Here is a 10,014-nt window from a genome sequence, read left to right as displayed (position 1 = left end):
AAGTCTCTGCGCAGAGAGCAGGCAGACTTTCAGCACGATACGAACATTCAAGAAAATTCAGGCACCTGCCTCTTTCACTTAAAATATGCGAAACAGACGGCAATACTACTAGAATACGAAGCACGCATATCTCTGACATCATAGATGCGTCCGGAAGCCGCGTTTCGGCGTAAATATTTCAAGATTTAATGACATTCATTATATTTCAAGACATTATACTTAAAAATGTTACATCGACATTACATTTAAGACATTTTTTTTTTTTGTTCCTTCATCAAATAAAAGTTCATGACTCGTGACACCAGCAAAAAATTCACAGAATTCTAAAAAATGAACAACTTTTGTTTCTTTGGGTCTTATTTGACTTCTATTTCTTAACGAAACAGAAGAGTGATTGGTCACTTGGGATTGTGAACATAAGTACGAATGAGGAAAAAAATTTACTACTGTACTTAAATGTGTATTTCAGGACGCAGTTGAAAACACGGTTTTCTAATGTATCAGCAGTTTCATCACAGATTAAGTCGGCGGCATGTTACTTAACGTTTCCCCCAAAATCTCCAGTTTTTTTTTTTTTTAATTTTAAAAAATTTAAAAAAAAACTAAATTTTCGAAATTTCTGTACAACATTCTTACAGTTTTGCTAATAAACGTACCGTTTACCGCATAATTCTATTGATCTTTGTTGTAGAGATATTTAATTTTGAAATAAGGGCTTATTCGCTGATCACCCTGTATTAGACTTCTTTTTTGTTACGGAACCATAGCTGCCAACTTTTGAAAATGAAAATTCGGGAGATTTTCGCGCACACCCGCATTTTATGCTAAAACCACTCCCTAATAAATACAATAGGGATTTTTCCAAATAAAATAGGGATTTTCCAAACATAAAAGTTGAAGCGTAGGGAATAAAATCCCTACTCAAAAACTGAAGTCTAATTAAAATAGGGATTTTACACACATGGAAGTTAAACCCTTGGGAATAACATTCCTACGCAAAAAACAAGTGAAATTGGAGGTCAAAACTTCAATGATGTAAAAATAAATATTGTGTTCAATCAGAAACGCTGTGAACAAACATTCTGAGCGAATGACCCCAAAATCATCGGAAGATGAAGGAAAACACCGTCAATTTTTGAAGAACACTGACTTTTTGTGACACTTGCTTGATGTTTTTTTTTCACTTCACAACTGATGACGGCAGTCTTTCCATGTCCGATGTTTATGTCCGTAACACAACTTGTACAAAAAGGAAAAGTCAGCCCTCTTCTGGAACGTTTGATGAAAGGAAATTCATCGGAATAAGAATCTTTAAAATTGATTAAATATGTTTTTGCTTATCATTATTCATGCTTTGTTATATCGCACGTACGTAACTTCAACAAAAGAAATTTTGACCACATGTGCATCACCATAATCTTCAATTATTATCCAGGACTATTGGCTGCTAAGCCATTTTCCCTGCACGATAAGACAAACAACTTTCTTGTTACCATCAGAGGGTTTGTAAAACTTCCTTAAAAAGGGAATTTCCCCATTTACGACGTGTGACGTCATTTCGAAAGGGAAAAAAAAGAGGCTTCATGCCCCACAAGAAATTCCTTAGGGATTGTTTTCATAAGCGGGGATTTTTTTAATGGAGTAGGGAATTTTTAGGGACAATTAGGGATTTTTGTGATTTTCGTAAAAATTCGGGAGATTTAAGAACATTTCGGGAGATCGAGCGATGAAGATAAAATTCGGGAGATTCCCGAAAAATTCGGGAGACTTGGCAGCTATGCGGAACAGAAGAGTGGTCATATTCGTGATTGTGAATCTAAGTATGTATAAAGAAAAATATTTAATACTTACGTAAATGTGTATCTCAAGATGAAGTTGAAAAGACTTGTTTTTTCCCCCAGTGTATATCAGTTATTTTACCACAGCTTAAGCTGATATTATTACTTAATGTTTGCGTCTGTTAGTAACGCTGAAACCTTTTTCGATAAGAGGAGCTGCTATGAAAGCAATGATAAGCAACAAGACCACTTTTAAAAGATATCTTTATGCGCCTCCTATAGATATCTAAAATAATTATTGATAACATAGCAGAGGAAACGAAACGGTAGATATTTTAATGTGCATAAAACGTCTGGTGGTACAACTGATCGTGGAAAGCATCGATACATGGAGAATGCAAGGTTCAAATAATAATAATAAAACGATTTATTAGACAGGGTTCGTTCAAGTAATTACGTCAGCATCGATAAGGTGGGACAGGGTTTATGATTTGCTGACTTTTAATGACGGGGGGGGGGAGATTGTATGGTGTTTACGTCATCAACCACCCTGTATAAAAAATATGAAATATTCTTAATGGTATCTTACTCGGTGTGCCAAAAAACGAGAGAAACCTTTTCCTAGGTTGTGGGCACCTGAACTAACATTCTCCTCTATTGATAAGTCCTCTATAGAGCCACTTTAGTGATTTCTAAATGTTCCGCAGATCCTTCAAGTGATATGGAAATGTGACACTTGTTCTAGAAAGAAATGTGTTGCGGGTCACTTAAGTGTTCTAGAAATGTGCCTCGAGCCGCTCAAGTGCTCTGAGACTGTGCTGTTTACGTGATCCGTAATTATGCCGCGGATATTTTAAGTGATCTGGGAACGGGCTGCAGGTAACTTGAGTGATGTAGAACTGCACCGAGGATCGCTTAAGTGCGCTAAAACTGTGCCACATGCCACATAAAGGATCTCTAAATGTGTAACGTACACCTCAAGTGTTCTGGAACAGTGTCGCGGGTCCCTTAAGTGATATGTGAATGTGCCACGGGCAACTTAAATATTCTGCAATTGTGCCATGAGTCACTTAAGCGATCTGTAAATTTGCCGCTTAGTTCACTTTTATAAAATTAGGTTTGAGAGGGCGGGCCACATTTGGCCTGCGGGTCATGGGTTTAGCATATGTGGCTTAGAAGGTGGGTCATAAAGAATTTTTTTAAAGAGAAATTTTGAGTTCTTAGCCTTCAAATAACATTGCCATTAACAGAAATTGATTATATTAACATATATGAAGGTATTCTATTACGAAATTTTAATTTAAACTAAAATATTTTTTGCGCAGAAAAACCTTGATCGTGGGAAGGGAAATGGGGGCTCGTGCTCCCTCCCTATCGTTTACGTGTCTGATCCCAATATGCGGGGGCAGAGCTGACGAAATTTTGCTGACAAGGGGCGTGGGGGTTCAAAAATGGCTAAAAATTTGTGACGTTATAACTGAACGTCCCACATGAGCAAGCTCGCCGCAGAGAGCACAAGAACGACTGACTCCAGTCGATACAACAGAGCAACTGTCCAAAAAGGCAGGGAAAAATAACAGATAATATTAAGGTGAAAACAGTGCCATCTGTATCGCCATCTTGTTCGCGATATTCATATATAATGTATATATATACACACTACGTGTATATGAAACTCTATAATACACAAAACAATACAAATACAACGCCACAACAGGCAAATTGCCCAACGAGGTGGCTGACTTAAGAAAACTATGAAACTCTAAATATTATATATATACACACTACGTGTATATGAAACTCTAAATGTTTCATGCTCAAACATCAACTATCTGACGAAACCGGCTGTATTAAAAATTGATGCAACGAAAATTACGCTCGGGTGCTAAAGCACCCACGACACCCCGGCTCCAACGCCACTGGTTGGTGACGATGACTGAGAAAGACAGACTAATATATCTTACACTTAGACATATATTATAGTGTAGGCCGACTGTCTGCTGGCAACTCGTGAACCTTTGCAGGGAGGTAAAAATTCGAGGATGTGCACTAGGACCGCCTACATACATTAACCAAATCACGTCTCCCTAGTTTTACTGGTTCACTCACGAAAAATTATGGTCGGACAATTTTTGAACGTACCTCGTATGTGATTATCGTTAATATTTGTTGACAATTTATTACGGCTCTAATTAAATTTTCAAATCTGTTCGAGGCCCACCAGCCCCATCTTAGCGGACTACTTCTAGTCAGCGGACCTCGGTTGAGAAACGCTGCTTCAGTTTCGATATCTGTTACAGATTGGCAAAATGACACATGTTACCGTGTACAATATACGGGACATTGTTTTCTGGGCATAAAAAAAAAAACACTCTAGAAACAACACGAGTAAATATTTTGTAGTTTTTATTTACCGGGAAAAAAATGGTCCCTTTCATAGCCACTTTTGTCCATAAGGGTCCGTTAAAGTATTACGTCATCATCGATGGAGGAGGGGGTTTCCGATTTGCTGACTTTTGATGACGAGGGGGGAAGGGGGGGTTGGGTAATGCTTACGTCATCAATCACCCTTTATGAAATATTTTTAATGGCATCTTACTCGGTGCGCCAAAAACGAGAAAAACCTTTCGATAGTTTGTGGGCACTTGAAGTAACTATCGGGAATTATGAGATGCATCGGTTGCGTGTAGTTACAGAGACATATCTTACACAAGGGACGGACTTTATTTCACACAACATCCTATATACATGACGAGAAACGAACTGCGCAATAACTAGAATAATCACCTGATGGCGCTTTGAGCGCGTACATCAATCCTCGCTCTGAGGAAGTGGCTTTCTTTTCCCACACGTCGGCGGCGACGCCACAGACTATCCCCCCAGTGAGCGAGCGAACGCTAATGTAGGAAATACAAGATTGACATTTACATATTGATGATACAAAATTATAACAAATAATAACCAATGTGCATGTGTGTATAAATACTTGCGACAGCTGAGAATTCAATATTTTGCTAAGACGAATGAAAAATACGAATATATACGATGTTAACATGTTTGCAATGATTTGAAAAAATAAATAATGTAAATTAACACTTATGCGAGAAATGCGAAAATAATATGTACACATATGCGAAAATGTAAAGGCATAACACAAGAATATAAATGGGTGTAAAACATATGCAATCAAAAATACGAAACAAATCGTTCTGGAAAATGAACTCTTCGTCCATAACGAGTTGTTACTGTTTTTTCTGTCGTTGACACTGGACTTTTGGAGTCCTGTTTAGAACTGATCTCATTTGGTAGTTCGGTGACTGCAGGTGGTTCTCTGTCATCCATGGCGAATGCAGGTTTGACTCTGTCAATAGACACTGAGATAGATTTACCATTTACTTTGATTACAAAAACTTTGTCGGTCCTTCGCACTACAGGATATGGTCCAGTGTAGGGTGCGCTTAATGCGGGTCGAACTTTGTCTACGCGTAAGAACACATGAGAACAAGATTTTAAGGAAGGATGAACATAAATCTTGAAAGTATTCTTATGAGATGGAGATACGGGTGATAAACTCCTCATGAGCGAAGACAGCATTGATGCATAGGTAGCGTCTGGTGTAGATTTGGACACCTCATCTGAAAGTAGGTCAGATGGCAATCTAATAGTGGTTCCATACACCAGTTCGGCACAGGTAGCTTGAAGATCCTCCTTGAAAGCGGATCGTAGACCCAGGAGGACTATCGGAAGCGATTCTGACCATTTGGTATTGTCGTGAGCAATGATGGCACTTTTTAGGGTGCGATGAAATCGCTCGACCAGACCATTGGCAATTGGATGATATGCAGTGGTTCGTATGCGATCTGTTCCTAGTAGTGCTGCGAGCTGCTGGAAGAGATGAGATTCAAATTGAGTTCCACGATCTGTGGTCACTGTTGAGGGACACCCAAAACGACTGATCCATGAATCAAAGAATGCTTTGCAGATGGTTTCGGCGCGTATGTCCGGTATCGGTGTTACTTCGGGCCATCTTGTAAATCTGTCTATCATGGTAAGACAGTAGATGTTCCCGTTTGATGGTGGATAAGGGCCTATAATGTCAATGTGCACATGTGAAAAACGAGCGTCGGGAAGTGCGAAGGTGCTCAGAGGTGCTTTTGTGTGTCTCTGGATTTTCGATCGCTGGCATGATTGGCAGCAGCGTACCCAAGCTGTGATGTTATTGTTCATGTTTGGCCACACATATCGTGAGCAAATGAGGTTTTTTGTTACAGCGATTCCGGGATGCGATAGATTGTGAAGGTGGTCAAAAATCAGCTTTCGATACGAGTCTGGAACGAAAGGTCTGGGTGAGCCAGTTGAAATGTCACACCATAATTCACCATCTGTTAGATGACATGGCTTCAGTTCCAGCTGTAGAGATGTGTTGTTACCCTTCAAAATTTCTTTTAGTTCCGGGTCGCTTAATTGAAATTCCCCGAATTCTTTGAAATTAATGTCCTTAGAACCAGTTATTGCGTCGATTTCGATTCTTGACAGTGCATCTGCGACATAATTTTGAGAGCCTTGGACGTGACGGATATCGGTTGAATACTGGGATATCAAGTCCAAATGACGAAGTTGTCGCGGCGAACATTTGTTTGGATTTTGCTTGAAGGCATAAATTAGGGGCCTCTGATCTGTGTAGATAATGAACTCCCTGCCTTCGAGCATATGCTTGAATTTTTTTATAGATGAATAAATTGCAAATAGTTCTCGGTCGTATGCGGACCATTTGTTTTGACTTTTGGACAATTTCATAGAGAAGAATGCGATGGGTTCCCATTTGTCGGCTAATTGCATGAGAGCACCACCCACTGCGACATCTGAAGCATCTACCCAAACACTTAATTTAGCTCCAGGAAGTGGATGTCTCAGGAGTGTGGCATTTGCCATGGCATCTTTGGCCAAAGTGAACGACTTTGTTGCTTCATCGGTCCACGCGAGTTGGTCGTTGGCACGAGCAGAACGAGGTGATTTTTTATTTTTATGACCTTCGAGAAATTTTATTAACGGATGTAACAAATCGGCAGCTTTCGGAATGAAACGTCGATAAAAATTGTACATACCGAGAAATCTTCGAAGTTGTGTCAAGGTCGTTGGCTGTGGATAATCCAAGATACACTGAACTCGATCTGTCAGAGGTTCGATGCCGCTTGTAGATAGCCGGAATCCAAGGAAGTCGATGGTTTCTTTACCGAAGTTGCACTTGGAGACGTTGACGCAGAGTCCATATTCTTGAAGTCTGTTGAAGAGAGTCTTGAGATGATGGATGTGTTCATGAGGATCTTTTGATGCAATCAGGATGTCGTCGACGAATGCGTAAACTCCAGGAAGTCCTCTGGTCACTTCATCGATGAATCGCTGGAAGGTTGCAGAAGCGTTGCACAATCCGAATTGCATCCTGGTGCTCTCAAACAATCCGAGAGGTGTGCATATTGCTGTTTTGTGGATGTCATCAGGATTTATTGGGATCTGATGATAGGCTTTTATGAGATCCACATGGCTGAAAATTTTAGTACCATGCAGTTCAGCAGTGAAATCAGCAATGCAAGGAATGGGATATTTGTCTTTTAACGTTTGTGCATTTAAAGCACGGAAATCTCCGACCGGTCGAAATTCCAAGGTACCATTTTTTGGTACCATATGAAGTGGTGAGGCGTAATTACTCCTCGAAGGTCTCAAATGCCCCAGTTGTAGCATGTTGTGAAATTCCGATTTCGCTATTTTTAATCTGTCTGGAGCTAACCTACGAGGTTTCGCCACCACAGGCGGTCCTTTTGTGGATATATGATGGATGGTGTTGTGCTTTACTGGTGCATTTGGATTAGGAAGTTTAGTGATCTCCGGGAATTCAGAAATCAGCTTGTGATACGCCGAGTCACCGGTAATCGTTTTCACCGAATGAATGCACGTTGCGTTTGAGACGCGTCCGGGACGTTCAGTTTCAATTTCGTTTTCAAGTCACGTAGGAACTTGTTGCGAAGGTCCGGGACTAAGTCGAAATAATGAAGGAAGTCCGCACCCAGTATAGGAGTTGACACATTGGCGATGTAAAATGGCCAGGAAAAATTTCGTCTCAAGCCGAAATCCACGGAAAGAATACGTTGGCCGTACACCTCGATGGATGATGAATTCGCGGCTGCGAACGCTTGAACAGGCCGTTGTTTGCGCTGAGAAAGGCTTGCAGGCAAGATCGAAACATCACTGCCCGTATCAACGAGGAAAGATAGATTCGTTTTCATGTCTTTCACAACCCAGGCGACGTGACGTAGATGGCAAAGAGCAAGTCGCCTCTACTCTTTGCTGAGTTCGTTTCCCGAATATTTGCAGGGAGAGACACATTTCTTGGCATCGGTGCCGAATCGTCGATGATACCAACACTCGTCGCGATTTTTCGATCTGCTACGCTGTCGCGGGTAGCGATTTCGGTACGGGCTACGACTTCGCCCTCGGGAAATCTCGTCGATTCGCACATGGAGCTTTTCGATTTCCGACAACAAACGTTCCTCGATGGAATTCGCGGAAGAGTTAGAACAGGCACTTACCGCTTGTGGTGCTACGTCCATGACGCGATCGGCGATTTCGGCCGCTTTGTCCAACGTTAGTGGTGTGACTGCAGCCAGGATAGATTGCACAGATGTTGGCAAATGCTGAAGAAACAGTTCCAACATGAGCTCGTCCGGAACGCTGTGTGATTCCGCGCGACGCCGCATGACGCGCAAAAGTTCACTTGGACGACGATCACCGAGTTGCTCCCCAGTGAGAAGTTTCCGTATCTCTTGCTGTGACGATTCACCACTGCGCTTGATTAATTCCGATTTCACGTGTCCGTAGGGATCTGTTGCCGTTGGATTCGTGATGACATCGCGGATGACGGAAGCTGCTTCCGGTGGTAGATGGGCCACTATGTAGTTGAATTTTGTGCGACTGTCCGTTACCGGTTTCGGAATCCCCAGTTCGAAAGTTGATTCGCACATCAGGAACCACAGTGTAGGATCGGCGAAATTGTACGGTGGTATCTTTACCGCTGCCACGTCCGCCATGCTTTCGCTTTTGCGTGGGCGAGAATGTTCAACAGCACGTGTTGTTTCCGTTGAGATGCGTCCGCTGTTTCTTTTTTTAGATATAATGTCTCAACTGATGATCAGACTTTCCAAGGTCACCAATATCGGGAATTATGAGATGCATCGGTTGCGTGTAGTTACAGAGACATATCTTACACAAGGGACGGACTTTATTTCACACAACATCCTATATACATGACGAGAAACGAACTGCGCAATAACTAGAATAATCACCTGATGGCGCTTTGAGCGCGTACATCAATCCTCGCTCTGAGGAAGTGGCTTTCTTTTCCCACACGTCGGCGGCGACGCCACATAACATTCCTCCGTATTGATAAGTCCCCTACAGAGTCCCTTTGGTGATCTCTGAATGTTTCGCGTATCCAAATGATCTGGAAATGTGTCCGGGCCGCTTAATTGATCTGGAACTGTGCCAGGCATTACGTAAATAATCTGAGAATGTGCAGCGGGTAACTTGAGTGATGTAGAACCGCATTGGGGGCCACTTAAGTGCCCTAAAACTACGTCACGTGTCACTCAAGGCATCTCTAAATGTGTCACAAATCGCTTAAGTGTTCTGGAACTGTGTGCAGGGTCATTTAAGTGATCTGAAAATATGCCACGGGCCGTTCAAATGTTCTGGAATCGTACCACGGGGCACTTAAGCGATCTGTAAATGTGCCTCTTAGTTCATTTTTACAAAATAAGGTTTGAAGAGGGCAGGCCGCATCAGATAACCCCCAGGGCCAGATTTGGTCCGCGGACCAAGGGCCTTTATGGCCTTTGATTTTTCATTATATGGTTTAGAGCGTGGGTCGCAATGAATTTATTACAGATAAATTTTGAGTTCATAGCCTTCAAAATGGCATTGAAATTAACAGAAATTGATTATAACAAAGGTATTTTCTTCCGAAATTTAATTAACAAAAATATTTTTTGCATTAAAAAAATAAATTGTTGATCATGGGGGGAAGGGGCACGAGCCCCCCCCCCCGTGTTCGTCTCTGATCCCACCAATATGCGTCAGGATTCAGAGGGGGCTGAGCTGATGACGAAATTTTGCTGAGAAGAGAGGGGGGGGGGAGGGGGTCAAAAATGGCTAAAAATTTGCTTACGTAATACTTGAACGGCCT

At 41.7% G+C, this 10,014-nt stretch overlaps 1 protein-coding gene across 1 annotated transcript; it reads right to left on the bottom strand.

Annotated features, from left to right (window-relative positions):
• Nucleotides 1–8,094: 8,094 nt before the first annotated feature.
• On the bottom strand, nt 8,095–9,191 carry LOC149086436 (uncharacterized). Its single transcript, XM_089231810.1, has one exon. It carries the CDS (start codon nt 8,858–8,860, stop codon nt 8,111–8,113), a length of 750 nt encoding a protein of 249 aa, XP_089087936.1. The 5' UTR covers nt 8,861–9,191; the 3' UTR covers nt 8,095–8,110.
• Nucleotides 9,192–10,014: the final 823 nt, after the last annotated feature.

Source organism: Pholcus phalangioides, unplaced genomic scaffold (genome assembly GCF_987345545.1).
Source record: "Pholcus phalangioides strain wild (caught in Gottingen) unplaced genomic scaffold, Ppha-v1.0 ptg000004l_1, whole genome shotgun sequence".
Lineage (NCBI taxonomy): Eukaryota > Metazoa > Arthropoda > Arachnida > Araneae > Pholcidae > Pholcus > Pholcus phalangioides.
Note: the sequence above shows the minus strand (reverse complement) of the source record. Positions and strands in the feature narration are given on the sequence as shown.

Coding starts and splice junctions, on each gene's coding strand:
- LOC149086436 (XM_089231810.1), bottom strand. CDS start 8,860: ATGGCGGACGTGGCAGCGGTAAAGATACCACCGTACAATTTCGCCGAT.